Source organism: Brachyhypopomus gauderio, chromosome 20, assembly GCF_052324685.1.
Source record: "Brachyhypopomus gauderio isolate BG-103 chromosome 20, BGAUD_0.2, whole genome shotgun sequence".
NCBI classification, from domain to species: domain Eukaryota; kingdom Metazoa; phylum Chordata; class Actinopteri; order Gymnotiformes; family Hypopomidae; genus Brachyhypopomus; species Brachyhypopomus gauderio.
The window spans coordinates 4,687,866-4,708,310 of NC_135230.1; the positions used below are offsets into that span (position 1 = coordinate 4,687,866).

General features: G+C 43.3%; 2 protein-coding genes across 2 annotated transcripts; one reads left to right on the forward strand and one right to left on the reverse strand.

Moving 5' to 3' along the window:
* Positions 1–212: 212 nt before the first annotated feature.
* LOC143484247 (fish-egg lectin-like) lies at positions 213–5,425 on the forward strand. The gene is made up of 6 exons (XM_076982877.1): positions 213–370; positions 3,485–3,569; positions 3,658–3,885; positions 4,028–4,242; positions 4,665–4,792; positions 4,965–5,425. The coding sequence occupies exons 2-6, from the start codon at positions 3,515–3,517 to the stop codon at positions 5,104–5,106; spliced, it is 768 nt and encodes a 255-aa protein (XP_076838992.1). The 5' UTR covers positions 213–370; positions 3,485–3,514; the 3' UTR covers positions 5,107–5,425.
* Positions 5,426–9,829: 4,404 nt separating this feature from the next.
* On the reverse strand, positions 9,830–15,919 carry LOC143484248 (microfibril-associated glycoprotein 4-like). Its single transcript, XM_076982878.1, has 6 exons — positions 15,811–15,919; positions 15,506–15,550; positions 14,499–14,708; positions 12,156–12,252; positions 10,991–11,158; positions 9,830–10,672 (listed from the first exon to the last, which is right to left on the reverse strand). Exons 2-6 carry the CDS (start codon positions 15,509–15,511, stop codon positions 10,416–10,418), a joined length of 738 nt encoding a protein of 245 aa, XP_076838993.1. The 5' UTR covers positions 15,512–15,550; positions 15,811–15,919; the 3' UTR covers positions 9,830–10,415.
* Positions 15,920–20,445: the final 4,526 nt, after the last annotated feature.

The window sequence follows — 20,445 nt, forward strand, 5'->3', positions numbered from 1 at the left end:
AGTCAACATCTACTAAATTAGTCATATATAATTATATAAGTATCATTTAATTATGTAATTTAATTAATGTAAGTGCTTATTTTGTGCTTATATTAAGTGCTTATATATACGTTTACCGTTGTCTGTGTAACGTGGCACCGCGCTGGTTTTGAGGTGTGTAGGACTCAAGTGCAAACCCACAACTAATAAATGCCAAAACCGGCAAACGGAAACCTCCGCGGATGCGGAAAAACCAAAACAAAAAGACCTCAAAAGAAAATGCCAAAAACGGAAAAACAGAAACCTCCACGATAGCGGGAAAACTAAAACAAAAACCCAAAAGGGAAAAACAGCTCAACGCTACGGAGGAATCTCGACGTAACCAAACCAGGTAAGTAAACAGAAAACACGCGGATAATAATCAACGCGTCAATACAACGAAAGAACGGAGGAGAACCAAAAACACACGGAGAACAGCTCAACGTGTCTAAAAGTAAATAAGAGACGAGGGAGGGGATATGAAGCTTAGGTACAAGACCTAGAACTTCTACCTGGGATACCTGTCGGTCTGTCAACCAGAACACTGGCAGACAAACCAACATAGAACAGAGGAAAAGAGAAACAGCAGAGAAGAAGACAGAAGAGAGAGAAAGACTGATAACACTCAGGGAGAAAAACTGAAAGCAGGCGAATGAAGCGCAGAGAGAAATAACAGCGAGAGAACAATGGGTTGGGCTGTGAGTGTAACGACAACAAACAACTTCAGCAATGGGCTGCTGAAGTTGCTCGCACTAAGTAGGCTGCAAACACCTGTAGCCTATTGCGTCTGATTGCCCCCAGGCCTAGCTCGCGGGCTCCTCCTTGTGGCGACCGGAGGAACGCACCTGGGTCCAACCCTGACAGTCTGAACTCCACTGACCATATGAATACATAACAATAATATAACACTAATCAAAGCACCTAACTGGGAACTTTCATTTTTCAAAATAAGTATGTACTGTGTCCTAAGTATGTACAGCATGTCAGTAATCCCCACCAGACCCAGCCTCCATAGCTAGGAATGCAATAAGCACATACAGGGTCAGTTTAACAGATCAGAATTGAAATTCTCAAAACTGTTCAATCTCCACATCCTCTTGTCACTTATGCACATCATAATCACATTTCTCATTGCTTATGGCATGTTTATCAAAATGTGTTCTACAGATTGTCTGTTGAATTGTCTTACCCTCCAAAACATTTAGTCTTTACGTTTGATAAACAATAAGAATGTTTGAGAAGTGATAAGGATGTTTTATTGTAAGGATTGACTCCAGTGCCAGACCAATGTGCCAGTCAAACCAAAGGAGTCACGTATGCTCAGCTGCCTTTCTAAAGAGGCTCTTGTCCTTCCTTTTCATCTTGAGACTTTCCCTCTTCTTGTATCTTTTGCACAATTTCTCCCCCTCTCTCTTCATGTTTCCTTCTGGTTATTCTTTGAGTTGGAAAGTTTGTCAGTTGAATCTGCAGGGCAGGGTTAGGCTGGCAATCAATCCAGTTGTGGTCCAAAGCCACAAGGGAACAGAGGAAGGCTATGGTAGTGGAAGAGGTCTCCCAAGTGGTGCAGGACCACTACATCATCAAGGTGGTATCCCAGGCAAAACAGGGAGTGCTGCTGTCTTCTGTCTTATCTCTCCTGACTTGATAGAGCTGGGAAATGCATGTCGACAAAAAGCTCATTTTTCCAACTGAGATAACTCAGATGATGCAAAGACCTGACATCGTAATGTGGTTTACGGCCGCCAAGAAAGTCCTCATCATTGGAGTGACCGTGCCTTGGGAGGAAGGAATACCAGTAGCACATGAACTCAAGCAGTCCAATTACAGGGATCTGGCGCAGGAGTACAAAGGTGGAGGCTGGGCTGCGATCATTCAACCTGTGGAGGTCAGGTGTAGGGGCTTTGCAGTGGGGTCTGCAGTCCGACACCTCCACACTGCTGGAATGACTGGAGCAAGCCTGAAGAGGGCAACGAAGGAGTTGGCCGAAGAGGCAGAAAAGGCGAGTTTCTGGATATGGCTACGGAGAAAAGATAGCAGTTGGGGGTCAACACCGCAATGAGGTCCGCTGCAGGGAGTGGCATGGGGAGACGTCTCCACATGAACCTCTGCCCCCTGCAGAGCAATACCTAGCAAGACGGAAATACCTACAAGACTACATGCAGTATGAGTGCAATAATTATCAAGTGTTCCCAGAGATAAAGTGCAATTACAATTTATACCAATGAGTATAGATTAGTAGATTAGTGCTTATAAGTGCTTTACAAAGAGATGGGTCTTCAGTCTGCGTTTGAAAACCGCGAGAGAGTTCGCTGTTCGGATAGCCAGTGGAAGTTCATTCCACCATCTGGGAGCCAGGACAGAGAAGCATCTTGTCGCGTGTCTTCCATGAATCTTGAGGGATGGCGGGTCAAGCCGAGCCGTACTTGAAGTGCGAAGGGCTCAAGGTGCGGATCGACTCTTGACCATTGCCATAAGGTATGAAGGAGCTGGTCCATTTTTGGCTTTGTAGGCAAGCATCAGAATTTTTAACTGTATGTGAGCAGCCACGGGAAGCCAGTGAAGGGAGCGCAGCAGTGGAGTGACGAATTCACTCAGAATTTTCTGCTGCCTCTGGCAACCCCCATCCTTACATTTATGAGTTGTTCATGATGTTTTCATTACTTGAAGAAGACATTTTCCCTTGTCCAGTTTTCCCCACAACTGAACCAGTTGGGGAAAATCCTAAAAAAAGACATCACGTCCAGTGTAATCATGAGGTGAAAATGTTGCACCTGAATATTTTGCATTTTTCTTTATGCTGTGTTCGCTATGTAATGTCAGAAATTCCCTCGTTAAAAACCACGCCCATGTTTTACATGTGTCTGAACTAAAGAGTTAGCAGAGAGTTTGGCGTAAACCAACCAGTTATTTGTATAAAGATATGGTATTGTAACATACTGCGTGAGGCAGAACAGGGATGCGGACACAAACGCTGAGGAGAGCGAGATTTATTAAATAGAATTCCAAAAGCAGAGTTGAAATACCGGGCACGGGTCATAATGGGAGGGCAATCCGGACATGAAATGTACACAGGCACACTAACAGACAAGGAACACAACAAGGCAGGCTAACTAAGGAAGGACAGACAAAACACACGGACGACGGATAACACAAAAGCGCAAACTTACAAACGGCAGTAATCACAATGAACAGGATGAACAAAATGACCGATCCAGACATGGGAGACACAGGGACTAATATACAGGAAACTAGACAAGGACCAGGTGACAACACTGATGACATGGGCGTGGAAGACAATGGGAAACCAGGGCAACAGACAAGCAGGGCGGGATCAACGGGCAAGAACAACACAGACACGAGGGAACAAGGGAAACTGGAGTGACAGCTAGGAGAGGGGGCGTAGCCCTACGTGACAGGTATGGCCCTAAGCACCACAACGTTTAAATACAACATCTCCCTGTGTCAGAACTTCACTAGTGGAAGAACAACACAGACCATGAAGGGAACAGCTGTCCTCACTGTGCTCCTGCACATCTGGATTACCAGTCAGGGTGAGTGTGCATTATTTGATTAACAGACACTCATCCATTCCCTGTTATCCATTCCCATCTCATGGTGCACCACCACGTTGATTTACAGCTCAAAACTGTAGAGAGATGCCAGGAATTTTAAAGCAGATTGATGCCGGGAACGGCCAGGTGTTTGGAGTGAACTCAAATAATGAAGTCTACACTCTTTATGGAATCTACTGGATAGCATTATCAGGAGCCCTGGACCATGTCACTGTGGGTCCCAGTGGCATCTGGGGAGTCGACTCAAAAAATGTGACCTACAAGCTTGTGAATGCAGACTGGGTAACTGTTCCAGGTAGGTTGGTCTATGCATGTTGGAGTGGAATTCAACATGTAATATATAGCTCCAAGTTTGTACTTTTTGTAGTCATTGAATGTATCTAAAACTGGACCAATGTGTACTCCTACAATATTCCTACTTTTTCTCCGATTTCAAGGTCAGCTGAGCCAGATCGACGCAGGGGGCATGTTGTTCGTAGCTGGTGTTAACATGGGTGATGACATCTTCTGCCTTAATGGGTATGAAGCCATTGAGTATAAGTCAGGTGATTCTGGCTCATGGGTACAAATCCCAGGGAAGCTAAAATACTACAGCTGTGGACTTCACAGCTGCTGGGGAGTCAACAGCCAAGACAACATCTATATTATGAAGGTAAAGGAGTCAGCTCATTTACATTATGAAGGTGGGGTAAGGACTGATTATTGTGGAATGTTACAGTTAATCTCATACTGAACTATAATTCTGTAATTCTTTCTTTTGTGTTTTGACCTGTTTCTATTTTTACTGTTTTTTTCATATAAGCTCTATATGTGTAGACACTAAATTGTTTTATTTCTTGACTGAAAATGGTTGAATGTTCATTGTCACCTTGTACGTGTCATGGTGGCCAGCCTATCCAGACTCCTCCCCCAGTCTGTGTTCTGTATACATTCACCACCCCTGACTCCTCCCCCAGTCTGTGTTCTGTATACAATCACCACCCCTGACTCCTCCCCCAGTCTGTGTTCTGTATACATTCACCGCCCCTGTCTCCTCCCTCTATTCGGTGTTCTGTCTGCTCTGATTTCTGTCAGGGAGTGAGTCCAACAGCTTGTGCTGGATCTATGAATTGGGAGCTTGTGCCTGGATCTCTTTCCATGATTGAAGTTTCTACTGATGGAGAGGTGTATGGGGTTGATTCCCTTGGAGATATCTATTACAGGTACTTTTAACTTAACTTTTATTATATTTTCTGAACACGGTTAGAAACTTAAGGACACATTCATATATCAAGATTAACATATCTACATTGTTTTAAAATGTTTAATTAAATACACGCAAAATATGAAGAATAGTCTCGTTATGTTGCATAATGGGCTGTTCTTGTCTGGCAGAGAGGGCATCTCTCCATGCAACCCAGCAGGCACTGAGTGGCGGCAGATCCCATACATGAAGAAGGTCAAACACGTTTCCTATGATCTCGGGCACCTGTGGATCATCGCCATAGATGACACCATCGTGGACTGCAGCATATAAAAGAAACCTGGAAATGCACATCAAATATATTACAGAATCTCATGTATTCAAGTCCAGTAATCTGTTAGAGTCAAATCAACTTCTCAAGAGTCAGATCATCTCCTCAAGAGTCAGATAATCTCCACAAGAGACAGATAATCTGCTCAAGTCAGATCATCTCCTCAAGAGTCAGTTTATCTCTTAGAGTCAGATCATCTCTAAGGGAATTCAGTCTTGAACAGCACACTTGGCCTTTTGCAGAGATTCATAATCCTCTGCATGTGATTCATCATCTCGTCCCTCATTCACTCACCTACATTACAAGTCACTTTGTGTTACAACAAACACAACAAAAATATATGCTTCAATAAAACCAGTTTATGGTTCAATAAAGAAAATAAATGCATATATAATATATGTGTTTGTGAATTTTTGCCAATATGTTTTTATTTATTTTCCATGCCACAGAGAAGCCAAATAACTAATAAATGATTGTTTACAAATGGAGCATCTTTAATCTTTAACAGTTGTTAGTTCCCAGAAATGGGGAAAAAATATGCTCTACATATGTCATAGTTTATTTGAGTCAAAGTCAAAGTCAAATTTATTTATATAGCGCTTTTCACAACACATGTTGTCACAAAGCAGCTTTACAATCGTATGGGTCCAGATCCCTAATGAGCAAGCCAAAGGCGATAGTGGTGAGGAAAAACTCCCTATAGGGTGGGGATTAGGAAGAAACCTCGGGAGGACCAAGACTCAAAAGGGAAACCATGCTCCATTGGGCGGCCCGTGAAATCAAAGCAAGTGCCTCAGCTGAATGACCCCTCGTGGTTGTGGGGTTTGGCGATTTTATGCAACATCATGTCACATCTGAATTAACTCAACACCAAAGTACACGGGAAACACAAGTTGATTTTGCATGTGTATGTGGACATAACAGCATTCCAAGCAAAACTGCAACTCTTCATTCAGCAGGTGGGAAAGGTGCAGCTTGTCCACTTCCCATGGCGTACAGTTCTACGTCAGGACCAGCAGCTAAGCTAGCTCCTTCCCCAAAGCAAGAATGATCCAACTTCTGGGGCCCTTGAAGGATCATTTAAATTCAAGATTTGTGGATTTTCATGATTTGAAGAATGAAATTACATCTCTTCGAAAATCCATTTACGCCAATATGTCAAGTGCCCCAACAGACTGCAACTGGAACTGATTGACTAGCAAAGCCAGACATCCCGGTGTAGTGATGTGTGTCTTTTGCAGTTTTGTGCTCAAAGACTTTGCAGGATCTGGTTGGCTTCCTGCTCTGATTTTATTGCCAACAGCAGAACATTCGCAACTGAGTTAATCTGTATGCTAAATAGCCTCAAAGCTCATACAGACATCCATATAAAAATGTAATAAAGTTGGCAAGAAAATAAAATCAGAATAACAAAACCATCCATTATCTGTACCACTTAATCCCACAGGGGGCTGGAGCCAATCCCAGCATCTCCAGGCAAAGGTAGGGTACACCATGGGCAGGTCGCCAGTCCACCGCATGGCCAACACACACGCACACACCTACGGGCAATTTAGAGTGATCAATCAACCTAACACGCATGTCTTTGGACCATGGAAGGAAACCGGAGTACCTGGAGGAAACCCACGCAGGCACAGGTAGAACATGCAAACTCCACACAGAGCAGCCCAGTCCGAGAATCGAACCCAGACCGCCTTGCTGTGAGGCGACAGTGCTAACCACCACACCACAATGACACCCTATGATCATATAGTGCACAAAAAACTAGTCACATCACCCCCACTTTGACAAGACAGTTCAGATATGGTACAATTTGACGTTTACGTTTTACAAAAACTGCATAGTGATCACACACCTTACCGCCTGTCTCGTTTGATGGGATCAACAATGACAAGGGGAGCTGCTTCCATCATCGGGACTAAAACCTTCAGCATATTTTACCACTCATCAGCCATCAGTTCTCATTCCTCATGCCCATTACTGTGTCCTAAGTAAGTACAGCATGTCCATAATCCCCACCAGATCCAGCCTCTCTAACTAGGAATGCAGTAAACACATGCAGCGCCAGTTTAACCAGATGCCGTTTTATACAAATAAACAAAAAAGGCCTGAAAACTAGTTTTGATGAGCAGAATATTTTATTGACAGCACAGAAGTTACTTGTTGAACAGTGTACAGTTATGAACACTTCCCATAACAAAATGAGGTTTTATTTACAGGTAACTATTTACAACATCTTCAAAAACAACACTGAACTCTCAGATCTCCGAAACTCTCAATCTCTAAAAACACATTTTGAAATAACACAATCCTCTAAGCACAGGCTGTGTAGTGTAGTGTACTCCATCACACACGTCTCCCTGTTTTACTGTAAAACATCTTGTGTTTTGATTAGCATAGAACATGTTCTGTTAGCTCAACAGTAACATTTGTCTGCAAAGAGAGATGGGGATGTATGAGGGAGTCCTGGAGGAGACGAGGAGGAGAGGAGGAGGAAAAGAGGAGAAGACGATGAGGAAGTGTGACAGAAACCAGCATACATCAGTGGAAAGGAATACATTTATAACACCACATTATTGAACTCTGCTGACTATATGAATATATTAATAACACCATATGACTGAACTCTGCCGGCCATATGAATACATTCATAACACCATATGACTGAACTCCACTGGCTATACGAATTCATTAATAACACTATATGACTGAACTCCACTGACCATATGAATACATTATATAAACCCTATAATATAAGCCCTATTATTTTATTACCTCATCACACAAAATTCTGGGTCCACGCATGACTGACCTGGCACATTCTAATGGACTAAAATGCCTGGTAATAATTACACATTTCCATGTAAAACACTGGTAATAATTACTGCACCTTTCCATATAAAACACTGGTAATAATTACTGCACCTTCCCATATAAAACACTGGTAATAATTACTGCACCTTCCCATATAAAACACTGGTAATAATTACTCTACTCCACATTCCCATATAAAACACTGGTAATAATTACTCTACTCCACACTCCAATATAAAACACTGGTAATAATTACTCTACTCCATCTTCCCACGTAAAACTAATCCCAGCCGAACAGGAATTGAGAAGACATTTACTTTCTTAGTTCATTTATTTCAAACAATAACATTTTTCAGATCAGGTAATATTCATATTTATATTGTTTTTTTGACCTAGAACTCATCTCTGCTGATGCTTACAGGCTTGAGTGATAACTGGTCAAACATATCAACATTATAATTCATTCATATTCATATTGAATTTTTATGCCCCAGATTCCACTTCAAACAAAGGCAGTCACATGTCAAGTGATAATGTATCATATATCAGTTATTTCTCATATGTCTTTGTTTTCTCATACATCAGCTGTCAGTCATCTCTCAACAGGAGTCATCCCTGTTATCAGGCCCTGAGGTGTACAGTATGGGTGATGTCCCACACAACCAGACTGCTGGAGCTGGTCCAAGTATTTCTGGAATGATGTGCAGAAACTCATGCATAGCTGGTTTAATGACTGTCACAGGGCCATTTAGCACTATGTTGTAGCGACTACTACTCCCCACGGACCAAGCGAATTCCTTTAACAGACTCTGGAGGAGCGGCGGCTGCACACGCTGTGGGTTCAGTAGGTTAGTGGGAAGACGCTGGAGAGCTATAGCAGTTGTTTTTGCAATTGACCGAATAATAGAAGTTTCCTGCCTGGGATTTTCGTTAAGACGGTTTCTGTCTCGTTTCCCGAACCCGCTTCGATGTCACTGTGGCATGGTTGCTTCCTACTCTTTGCACTTCCTTCGTCTGTCATATAACAATTTAGTATTAAAATATCTTCATGTGCTTCTCATGTACTTGTGCATCTTGTTTTGCCATTTCCTGTATTTTCTTAAACGTCTTTTTTGTTTAAATGTTGTGTACACACCCTGCTGCACCCCATCACGCTGGCATAAATCCAGGGTTTGGGGGACCTAGAGACAAACGCCCAACAGGTTATATGGAAACATTTTCTAAATTCTTGTATCAGGGGAAGGCCAGCTCTGTCACAGATATGAGCATGTTATGGTTCCTGTGTAAAACTTTGTTGTTATTTTACATTTTTGACAGAATTATACAGTAAAATGAATGAGAAGCAGACAAATAAGACACAAGCACAGTGATGGAAGAGTTCAGACCCAGAAGAAGGTTTATACACAGAAGACATGCAGGACAGAGCACAGGTTGGGACCTCCCTGTGTAACGGGGTGATTCACCCCAAACTGGTTTCACACATGGCTTGCTGTTCATAGGAGACAAGTGTGAACTGGGTGAGCTTCTAGTAGTAACAAGAACCCAGCAGCAGAAGAGCAACAGAGCTTGAAAGAATCAAATCAAAGACGCAATGTGATGCTGATGTGATGACCACTATAGTGATGATTACTGTACTTGGTCCCCGACATGATACCCATCCACAAGAATGGCTGATGATTTAGACTTCCATTGTGGACAACTGTTACAAAATGTTTAAAATGTTAAATTTACTCAGATTGAACTTTTGATCTGTCATCTGTGTTCTATTACAAATAAAATATTGACATCTCCACATCATTGCATTCAGTTTTTATTCAGAATTTGTTTAGTGTCCCAACTTTTTTGGAATACGGTTTGTATATTTGTGACGGGCAGGGTGAGCAACTAAAAAGGAAGCAATCACGCCAAGTCTCAGGGAAAGAGGATGGTTTAATTGAAAGTGCGCAAACCAAAAATCTGTGACATAGGAAAAATGTAAAATAATGATAATGCTTCTAAATGTGCAAATTCCTATGTCTCACACTGGTAAAGGTCACCTTTGGAGTACAGGTGGAAATTACGTCAGTGGCAAACACTGACACACTCACCAACACTGACACACTCACCAACACCGACACACTCACCAACACCATCACACCCACCATCACTGACAATCACCAACACCATCACACCCACCATCACCAACACTGACACACTCACCATCACACTCACCAACACCATCATACTCACCAACACCATCACACCCACCATCACCTTCACCAATACTGGCAAGAAACTCTTTTATTTTAGAACAGTTGGACAGTATAGTTGAACAGTATAAAGCCCCCATAATCAAATAGCGCCCCCCCAAGTGGCCCTTTCAGTGATTGAAAAAATAAAATGTGCCCCATCATCATTTCTATTTGAGTACCCCTGGTATAAAGTGTCACCATGTCTGATAGCTTCCTTTACATGTCTGGTATACAAAAATCCATTTAAATCAGTGTGTCACATGGACTTAAGTCACAGGTCTGATCTTCATAACGATGGTCTTAAGACCAGTATCGTATCCTTTCCAATGATGCCACACATTTCCAATAGCAAAATAGGTAGCATCACGTCCCCACAGATAAATCCCATTGGGGTTGGCATGATGGCAGGCATTGTACCAAAACGCCCCCAGGTATGTTCTAGCACAGTTCCCATCCTTATTAGAGTCTTGGTCTTTGTCAAAGGTGGAGAACTTCTGTTCATTGTGTGTAGCCATGGAGTCACCTGAACACAAACAAAACTGTCTGTACAGGCATGTTTTCAATATTCACAAACTTATCAAATCGTTACAAAGACAACTCATTAATACAAACATAGTTACATTTAAAGACACCTTTACGAACTTTACATGTGCAAAGATAAAATACAACATCATTAATCTACTACATACAATTACCATTCTACAGAGTACTATACACTATTATCATACTACACCCTACACTACAACACATGACCGTAACTACGCCTTTGCACTATTCAACATGTGTACACTTCAATCCCTCTCCCCTTCTCTATTTCCAAGTCTCTCTCTCTCTCTCTCACCTGCTCCTCCATTGATGAAGCCACTAACATGGAGTTTGTATCCTTCAGCTTCAGATTCCACAGAGAAAGAGGAGTATCGGGCATACACGGATACTCCCTCAAAGTCCTGCAGGTCCACTCTCAGCTCATACTTCCTCTTGTGTGTGAGCTGATAGAGATTCTCTAATCCTGAGGGTGAAGGACATACATGTGTTATAAAGGTTCTTAATGAAGTGTCATGTGAAAAAACAAATACAATACATAAGAGGCAGTACTCTGATCTCTCTTTCTTAAAATATGTTGTGCTTTTCCGCATTCTTATTATTTTAATAAACAAGTGACAATGTAAACAGACTGTCATGGTACAGATGTATGTGTGTGTGTGTGTGTGTGTGTGGAGATTCCAAGCAACTACATAGCACTTTTGTAAGTCGCTCTGGATAAGAGTGCCTGCTAAATGCCATAAATGTAAATGTAAATGTGTGTGTGTGTGTTTAAGGATGTGGTTCTGTTTGTGTGTTCATCCGCTGCACCTGTTACTTGTCTTGTTATGTTGCACTGGTTCCTTGTTTATGTTTAGGTATTTAATGTGTTTTGATGTTGTGCCTGTTGTCTTTGTTAGAGTCAACTCGTCAACTCCCTGTCGTGTATGTTAAAATGTTCTTTGTGTAAAGTGCAGTACGCGCTAATTAATAAATGTATTCTTGTTAAGCAAAACTACGGTTCACTCTCAACATCTTTTCCCAAACCCCTCGTTACACAGATAAATGACATTACCCGATGTGGCCAAATTGCTCCATTTCACATAGATTTTCTATTCATATCAATTCATCTAAAGTGTTGTTTTTACACAAGATGTATTGATTTGTTTGTTAGATTGTTTTGAAAGTATTACTACCAGGTAAAAAGATTTGAAATCCAAATTTAAATATGTTTGTGTGTGGTTTACTCTGGTCCCTGGGGAGGTGCTAAACATATACCTCCCTGCCAGAGCAAATTTAGTGATGTTTAACTGGAGATTCATTTATTTATTATTATAAATAATATTATTTTTAAATAAAGATTATTTATTCTGACTACACAAAGCATATAGGGCAATACATTAATGCTCTGCCACTCTAATTAATAACTATAATTTCTTATCTCTTCCTGTGTAGATACCAGTGAATGACAATGGTGTCCTTACCCAGCCAGTATTCACCAATCTTACTCCCAAAACCGTTCTTGTATTGCTCCCACGGTCTATAGAAATTCACACTGCCATCCATTCTCCTCTGAAACACCTGGGGTTGAGATATTAAAATTTTATTAACTCTATTTTAGTCATACATTTTAACCATGGATCATCACCAGTCATAGCTTCCACTAATGCTCAAATTCTTGATGGCCATGCTAAATGCTAAAATGTCAAAACTTGTTGGAAGAAACCTCTAATATAATTTTAGAATGTAATCTAATGGTTGGTTTAGTTTCCCTGGTGCAAGAATGCAAATTGCTAAATTGTCGACTATATCATGCACTTTTGATGTTTTAATACAGGCTAAATTAGCATAATTAGCATAGACTGGCACTGTGCTACAGTTGGAGAGACACAGCAGTTACACTCCGCTAAGTGTCTGCGCTAGCGTTTAGCATTTCATTTTTTCATTTCTTTTGTAGTGAGCATTACAGTTGTCACGCTATGGAGCCCCACTGGCAGCCACCCCCATCAGCAATGGCAGAATTTCATGTTGTCCTGTTGTTTGTCTGTCTACATACAGTATGTCTATATATGTCTTGTTTTTGTACCAGTTGACTGCTGGTTATTGTATCCTTCATGTTGATTTGTCACTGGTTTTGCGTTGGTGCAGTTCCTTAAATCCTCCTTTTCCCAAGACTGCCACGATCTCTTCCTCTTTGTTTGCACTCTCATGCCCGTCGCAACAGTTTTTAATTGGTTTTGTTTTATTTTTTTCCACTGTTTTTGTTTTCTTAACAATAATAACCGTTTAATTTCCATTTTTTGCATTGTTAGTCTTTAATTCTTAAATGAACAATAATCCCTGTCAGTGAACTCTTACTCTTAATTCGGTCAATGTCAGTAATTACCCATAATGGTGATTACTAGGGGTGACCTGCAATAGTCGCTGATTCAACTATTCGATTGGAGGACCCCTAGTCGACTATGAACGTCATAGTCGAATGTACCATTCTGACTGCATGGGGGTGCCCAAGGATGCTGCTAAGCATTAGTTGTTACATGAAATGTCTTTGGCTTCTTCCTTACTACACATTAATAAATCACACCCTGCAGTTACACAATCCAAATGAGCGGAGCTGAACACGCGAAAAAAAACAAAAAAAACAGTTCAGCCATTTGTCGTTTCCGTCGTGTCGTCTCGTTTCGTCTCGTCGCGGTGCGTCTCGGCAAGTAGGCCTATAAACATTTTTTGTTGTTTGCTTTTTAAACCCCGTTACTTGAACCTTTACTTATAATTTTTTTGCTGTTGTGTGGCAAATTGTTTTTATATTTTCAGGCAGGCATATTTTATTTAAAATATTTTTGAAATTTTACATAGTGCCTGTCTCACAAAGTTTGATATGCGCACTGACTGTGACTTTTTTTTTTGTTAATGTTCTCTAACGTTTTCATAAAAAAAATAAATAAGTAAATAAATAAATAAATAAAAGCTGAATAAAGCCAACCTACCACGTTTATTCATTTATCTGAGTGTTTTAGGTTTTTCCTTTGAAGTGGAAAAAATTCCTGAATGAGAACGGGATCCCGTTTAAGGCACTCTAGGGAAAAAAACCCTGATTCGACTATTAGGGCGTACTCAGGGCGTACTCACACTAGGCTCTGTGATCCGGGCCCGGGCACGGTTGCCTGCCGAAGCACGGTTCGTTTGGCTAATGTGAGCGCTCCAACCGTGCCCGGATCAGTTAACCGTGCTCGGGCCCGCTTGAAGAGGTGGGCCAGGGCACGATTCATGTGGACTCGGGCACGGTTCGCTTCTAGTGTGAGCGCTATCCGTGCCCGGGCCCGCTTGGTGCCTCGTCTGATTGGTTCATTTCGCTGGAACTCAAACATGACGTCAGTGATGCGATGCTCACGTTAAACAGTCATGGCGGCAAAGTGATTAGCAGACAATCGTTGTGTTAAATTATCGATAAATCTGTGCTTGCACCGTGTTTCTGCACTCCCAAAACGACTCCAAAAATACAATAAAAATAGAATCGTGAACTCCATAGTGTTGTGCATAGCGGCGTTGTGATGACGTAAGCGTGCTCGGGCCGGGTTGCTGAAGCCAGTGTGAGTGCAGGCCAGAGGGGGAGTGGGGAGGGGGGATAACCGGGCCCCAGCACGGAACAAGCAAACCGTGCCTAGTGTGAGTACGCCCTTAGTCGATTAAAGGGAAAATCTGACGAATCAGATTCGTCTATGAAAATCCTTAGTTGAAGACACCTCTAGTGATTACTTTCTAATGCGTGTATCAGATGTGCACTGAGATCAACAATTACTCTAATAGAGAGACACATTCTAACATACCGTCCATCTCCCATCCTCTGATTGGCTTCCCTCACAGCCCATGTCACAGTACACCTGTACAGGTGTTTCACCTGCAGGGTAAATGGTGTACACTGCACTCAGCGTTTGGCCTTTAGCATAGACATCAGAGCAGTCTGTTGGAAACAGATCCTGAGAAATAGGGGTGCTTCCCACCAGCAGGGGGAGCACTAGAGCCAGAAAGACCATGTTCTGTCGAGAGATATACAGGCAGACTGAGACACAATGTCCAACACACAATATAACTGCACCAACAACCTGTGTTGAATATAATTGCACCCTACAAAGCCTTGTTTTAGAAAATTCTTAGAATACAAAGCACAAAGCAAATGATGTAGTTAGATATGGAAGTCTCTATATTAAAATTTAAATGTAAAATGCAAAATGGCAATGTAATCTTAAGTTTGCATTTACATGTTCCACTCATACAAGCAACTTTGAGCTCAAAATTCAAATTCAAATGCAATAATTTCATTTACATTTGCAATGTGGTAGATGTCTATTCATATTTCATTTACACATACATTTTGATGTTTTTTTTCTGGTCTCCCACTACAGTCAGCCAATCAGATTCCACAGCCCTCCACTTTCACCAGCCATTCGTGCTCCACAGCTTTCCACCTCAGGCAGCCAATCAGGACGGGACTATATCACGCTAAGTAGTACATGTTTTTTTTACATGGCTGTAAAAGTGCTCATTAGATTAATCTAAAGGATAGCAGACCAGTCCTTATGATGAATTTACACTCGATTAGTGTGAAAGTTTAATCGAGCAAGTGGCAGACATCTCTGCCTTATCTGGCGCTGATGAGACTGTTATTGCCAAATTGAGAGCTGTGGCAGAGCAACTGCCTCGAACTACGGCGGTATGACGGCCTAGAGGAACATATATATGCAAATTTAGGATTACATTGTTTTACATATTACATTTCAATTTTAATATTGAGTAACTTCTATAGTTAGAAAGATGAAACTACAGTGTGACCTACTGTCATTTCACTCTAAGCAGAGATTCACAGTCTGGACCTGGATAACTGTCAAAGTAAACAACAGGATTAATTAGATTTAACATGAAGAAAGACTGTGGGTCTGTTACATAAACACACATTATTGTCACAATCATTGTTCAGTTTGTAATCCAGGATGCGTTTTTGTGTGTGTCATTGAGTTGTGTGTCTGGACATCATGTTCGCTTATTATAAGTATATTTTGTTACCATAGCTACCTTCAGAATTACACAGAACAAAAGTAAAGGGTCTGGAACGTGAATATTAAAGGTAACAGAGTAACTCACCTGTCGTGTTTCTCTCACCCTGTCTCAAGTGTTCACGCTTTCACGCTTTTAAACCTGACCCTCTGTTCCCTCCTAACAATGTGTGTCAGCATTGTGCAATGTCTTATGTAAATTCCTGTGAGTGCAGATATCATGGGAGGATTATGGACATACAACACACACACACACACACACACAATATTTGCTTACCACTTGCAAAGTTACCAGAAAGTATGATATTGCTACATCTGTTTTCTACATCTGTTTCTCCATATCTCTTTCCGTGATTGCAACATTGTAACAGTTGTAAAAGCCATAGACAAATAACATTTACACACACACACACACACACATGCACAGATTTACACATAACCTCAAAGGGTTGTGCTAACCTCAATCACTAAATCAAGTATTTTGGTCAGAAATTTTGCCTGATAACATTTCTGCAAGTTATTTATTTATTTATTTACATTTTATACTTTATAGATATACACTCACTGGCCACTTTATTAGGTACATCTTGCTAGTACCAGGTTGACCCCCTTTTGCCTTTAGAACGGCCTTAATCCTTCTTGCATCACACAGTTGCTGCAGATTTGTCGGCTGCACATCCATGATGTGAATCTCCCGTTCCACCACATCCTAAAGGTGTTCTATTGGACTGAGACCTGGTGACTGTGGAGGCCATTTGAGTACAGTGAACTCATTGTCGTGTTCAAGAAACCATTCTGAGATGATTCAAGTTTAATGACATGGCACGTTATCCTGCTGGAAGTAGCCACCAGAAGATGGGTACACTGTGGTCATAAAGGGATGGACATGATCAGAAACAATACTCAGGTAGGCTGTGGTGTTGACACGATGCTCAATTCGTACTAATGGGCCCAACGTGTGCAATGAAAATATTCCCCACACCATTGCACCACCACCACCAGACTGAAGCATTGATACAAGGCAGGATGGATCCATGCTCTCATGTTGTTGATGCCAAATTCTGACCCTACCATCCGAATGTTGCAGCAGAAATCAAGACTCATCAGACCAGGCAACGTATTTGCATTACATATCTTCTATTGTCCAATTTTGGTGAGCCTGTGCAAATTGTAGTCTCAGTTTCCTGTTCTTAGCTAACAGGAGTGGCACAAGGCGTGGTCTTCTGCTGCTGTAGCCCATCCTCCTCAAGGTTCAACATGTTGTGCTTTCAGAGATGCTCTTCTTGGTTGTTTGAGTTACTGTTGCCATTGCATCAGCTCGAACCAGTCTGGCCATTCTCCTCTGATCTCTGGGATCAGCAAGGCATTTGTGCCCACAGAACTGCTGCTCACTGGATATTTTCTCTGTAAACCCTAGAGATGGTTGTGTGTGAAAATCCCAGTAGATCAGCAGTTTGAGAAATATTCAGACCAGCCCATCTGGCGCCAACAACCATGTCACATTCAAAGTCCCTTAAATCACCTTTCTTCCCCGTTCTGATGCTTGGTTTTGTCACGGTACGGCGGCCCCCTACTGGTCGCCCCCGTCTACAGCAGCAGCTTGTCCTGTGGGTGTGGCGTTGTGTTCGTCCCTCAGGTGGGCGGAGCCCGCGATCCGTCTCACCTGAGGGTCGTTTGTTCGTCTATATATGTCTTGTCTTTGTACCAGTTGACTGCTGGTTATTATATCCTTAATTCGGATCAGTTCACGGGTTTTGGTTTGCGCACTTTACATATTAAACCATCCTATTTCCCTGAGACTTGGCGTGATCGCTTCCATTTATTTTCGCTCACCCTGCCCGTCACAGAATAACCAGCCACCTTCGGAAGCCGCCAGTCTCCTTTGCTTTTTCCTTCGTTCGTGGTCATGTCTCGTGGTAAGTGTTTGTCTGCGTGGTGTTGTATGTTTCATATGAGAGTGAGCTGGGTCGGTCTCCACTCGTCCCGCCGTGTTTAAATGTTCGTTTATCTAGTGTATTGTTTGAAACACGGCGAGGACTGGAGTCCGTTACCCCCGTAAAGCTCCTCTTTTATGGATGTGCGTTTCGTTTTTTTTTTGTCGTAATGTGTGTGTGTGTGTGGACAGCGGGACCGAAGCGTGCTGCACACACACGTTTGAATGTTGTGCGTGTGAGACACGAGTGCCTCTCGGCATTGTCGCCTCGCTCTCTGTGTTGCGTTTGTGTGTTGTGAGCGACTGCGAGCTGGGGAGGCGCGTCCCTGTAAACCGTGACGCGAGTATCACTCGCTTTTGTCGCCTCGCTCCCCATGTGTTCCGTGTTGGAATTAGGGAGCGACTGCGAGCCGGAGTGGTTGCGTCACCATTTACAGAGCGCGCGTGTGTTGGTCCTGTCCATTTGTCTTTTGTATTTTGTCTTTTCGTGTTCGTTTTGTTTTAGCGTGCTTGTGAACTGTTGTGTGTAATTCCACACATGCTCCTCCCCCTTGAGTGTGTGTGTGGGGGTGGACCAGTGATGGTCCCGTGCCACGGGGAGTGGCACGGAGGGCGTCGCTCCTAAGGGAGGCCCTGACCAGGGAGTCGAGGGTGTTCTCCGGAGCCGGTAGGGGCCCCTCTCCTGATGCATCAGGTGAGTTGTTTGGTGTCCCCTCCTGCTGAGATGGAGACCCCTCCCCCCGGATGCGGGGTGCCGAGATGGTCAGGGTAAGTGCGCGTATGTGTTTTGTGTTGGTGTGTGTGGGTGTGTGTGTGCTTTTTGTGTTTTATGTGCAGGTGCTTCTCCCTGGTGGTGGATCGTGGCAGTCCTGGACCTTGTGGGGGTCTCCAGCTGGCAGGAGCCCCCTTATGTTGTAGGGTGACCGGAGCCCGGTCGGAAAGAGCCCCTCCCTAGAGGGCTGGGGCCCCCGGATGTTTGGGGACGATAGGGCTCTGGTCCGAAGAGCTCCTGCTGAGGATGGAGATCCTCCCTCCTGCTCGGGGTGACCAGGAGGCCCTTGGGGGCTGTTCCCCAGCCCGCGATAAGGGTGCTCTGGGCCTCGGTCTCTGGCGCTCCTGGGTTTGGTGGAGGAGTCCACCTCGTAAAGTCAGGCTCCGGCTGGGGCTGACTCCCCAGGAGGCTGGGGTGGCCCCTAGCAGAAGGCAGGGGCCAGCTCCGGGAGGAGGTAGGTCCAGGAGGTGACTTAGCCACGCCCCAGGGAGGTAACCTGCACACATACACCCCGGACGGACACGGAGCCGTGGCCCGCCGTCCTCGCACCTGTGGGGCTATGCGGCTTAAGGCCGGTTAGGGCGTGAGGGCCCTGTGACCGACCGGGGCGTGGTTTTGTCTTGTTGACGGCCCAGTCGGTCCAGGGTCCCGCCCAGGTAGGCGAGCTAACCTGTTTGTGTTTTGTGTTTCAGCTCCGGGACTACAGGGGGTGTGTCCCTTGTCCCTGCCTGCCTGCCCCTTTGTTTTGTGTGCTGCTGCTGTAGGCCGCACAGCCGGTGGAGGGGAGTGCGGCTTGGAGGGGGGATCTGTCACGGTACGGCGGCCCCCTACTGGTCGCCCCCGTCTACAGCAGCAGCTTGTCCTGTGGGTGTGGCGTTGTGTTCGTCCCTCAGGTGGGCGGAGCCCGCGATCCGTCTCACCTGAGGGTCGTTTGTTCGTCTATATATGTCTTGTCTTTGTACCAGTTGACTGCTGGTTATTATATCCTTAATTCGGATCAGTTCACGGGTTTTGGTTTGCGCACTTTACATATTAAACCATCCTATTTCCCTGAGACTTGGCGTGATCGCTTCCATTTATTTTCGCTCACCCTGCCCGTCACAGGTTTGAAATGCAGCAGATCATCTTGGCCATGTCTACATGCCTAAATGCATTGAGTTGTTTCCATAAGCCACATAACCTCTCTTGGAATATGGAGGGAGGACAGGTTTTCAGTCAGAACGGGTTCCTAAACTTATGTAAAGGGTTACGAAAGGGTTATGAAACTTCCGTGTTCACCCAGTCCTGATATGTCAAAATTTCCCATTCCATATGATTGGCTGACGTTTGCATTAATGAGCAGTTGGACAGGTGTACCTAATAAAGTGGCCAGTGAGTGTATATGTAATATGTTCAAAACACAGTTCATCATGAATGGTAGAATAAAAAATATTATTAAATGACAGTATTTTACTACATGTGTGTACCAAGTCGTGTTTATTAAAATATTTTGTGTTTTCACATCACATTTCAAATTAAACATCTAAGAATAAAATAATGACATTTTTATACTGTGGCAAGATAGCTTCTGTCACGGTACGGCGGGCCCCCTACTGGTCACCCCCGTATACAGCGGCAGCTGTCCTGTTGTTGTGGGCGTTGTGTTCGTCCCTCAGGTGGGCGGAGCCCGTGATCCGTCTCACCTGAGGGTCGTTTGTTTGTCTATATATGTCTTGTCTTTGTACCAGTTGACCGCTGGTTATTATATCCTTAATTTGGATCAAGTCACGGGTTTTTGGTTTGCGCACTTTCTATACTAAACCATCCTTTTTCCCTGAGACTTGGCATGATCGCTTTCATTTTATTTCGCTCACCTTGCCCATCACCTTGCCCGTTTTTTTGGCTTTTTGTCTGTTTATTCAGTTTACAAAACAGGACAGCAGGATATCAATATTTGTAATCACAAAACCAAAACAAACAAAACCAAACCAAAAGCAAAAACAGGCAAAACGTCCTACTGCTTGGTTTAGTTACACTGG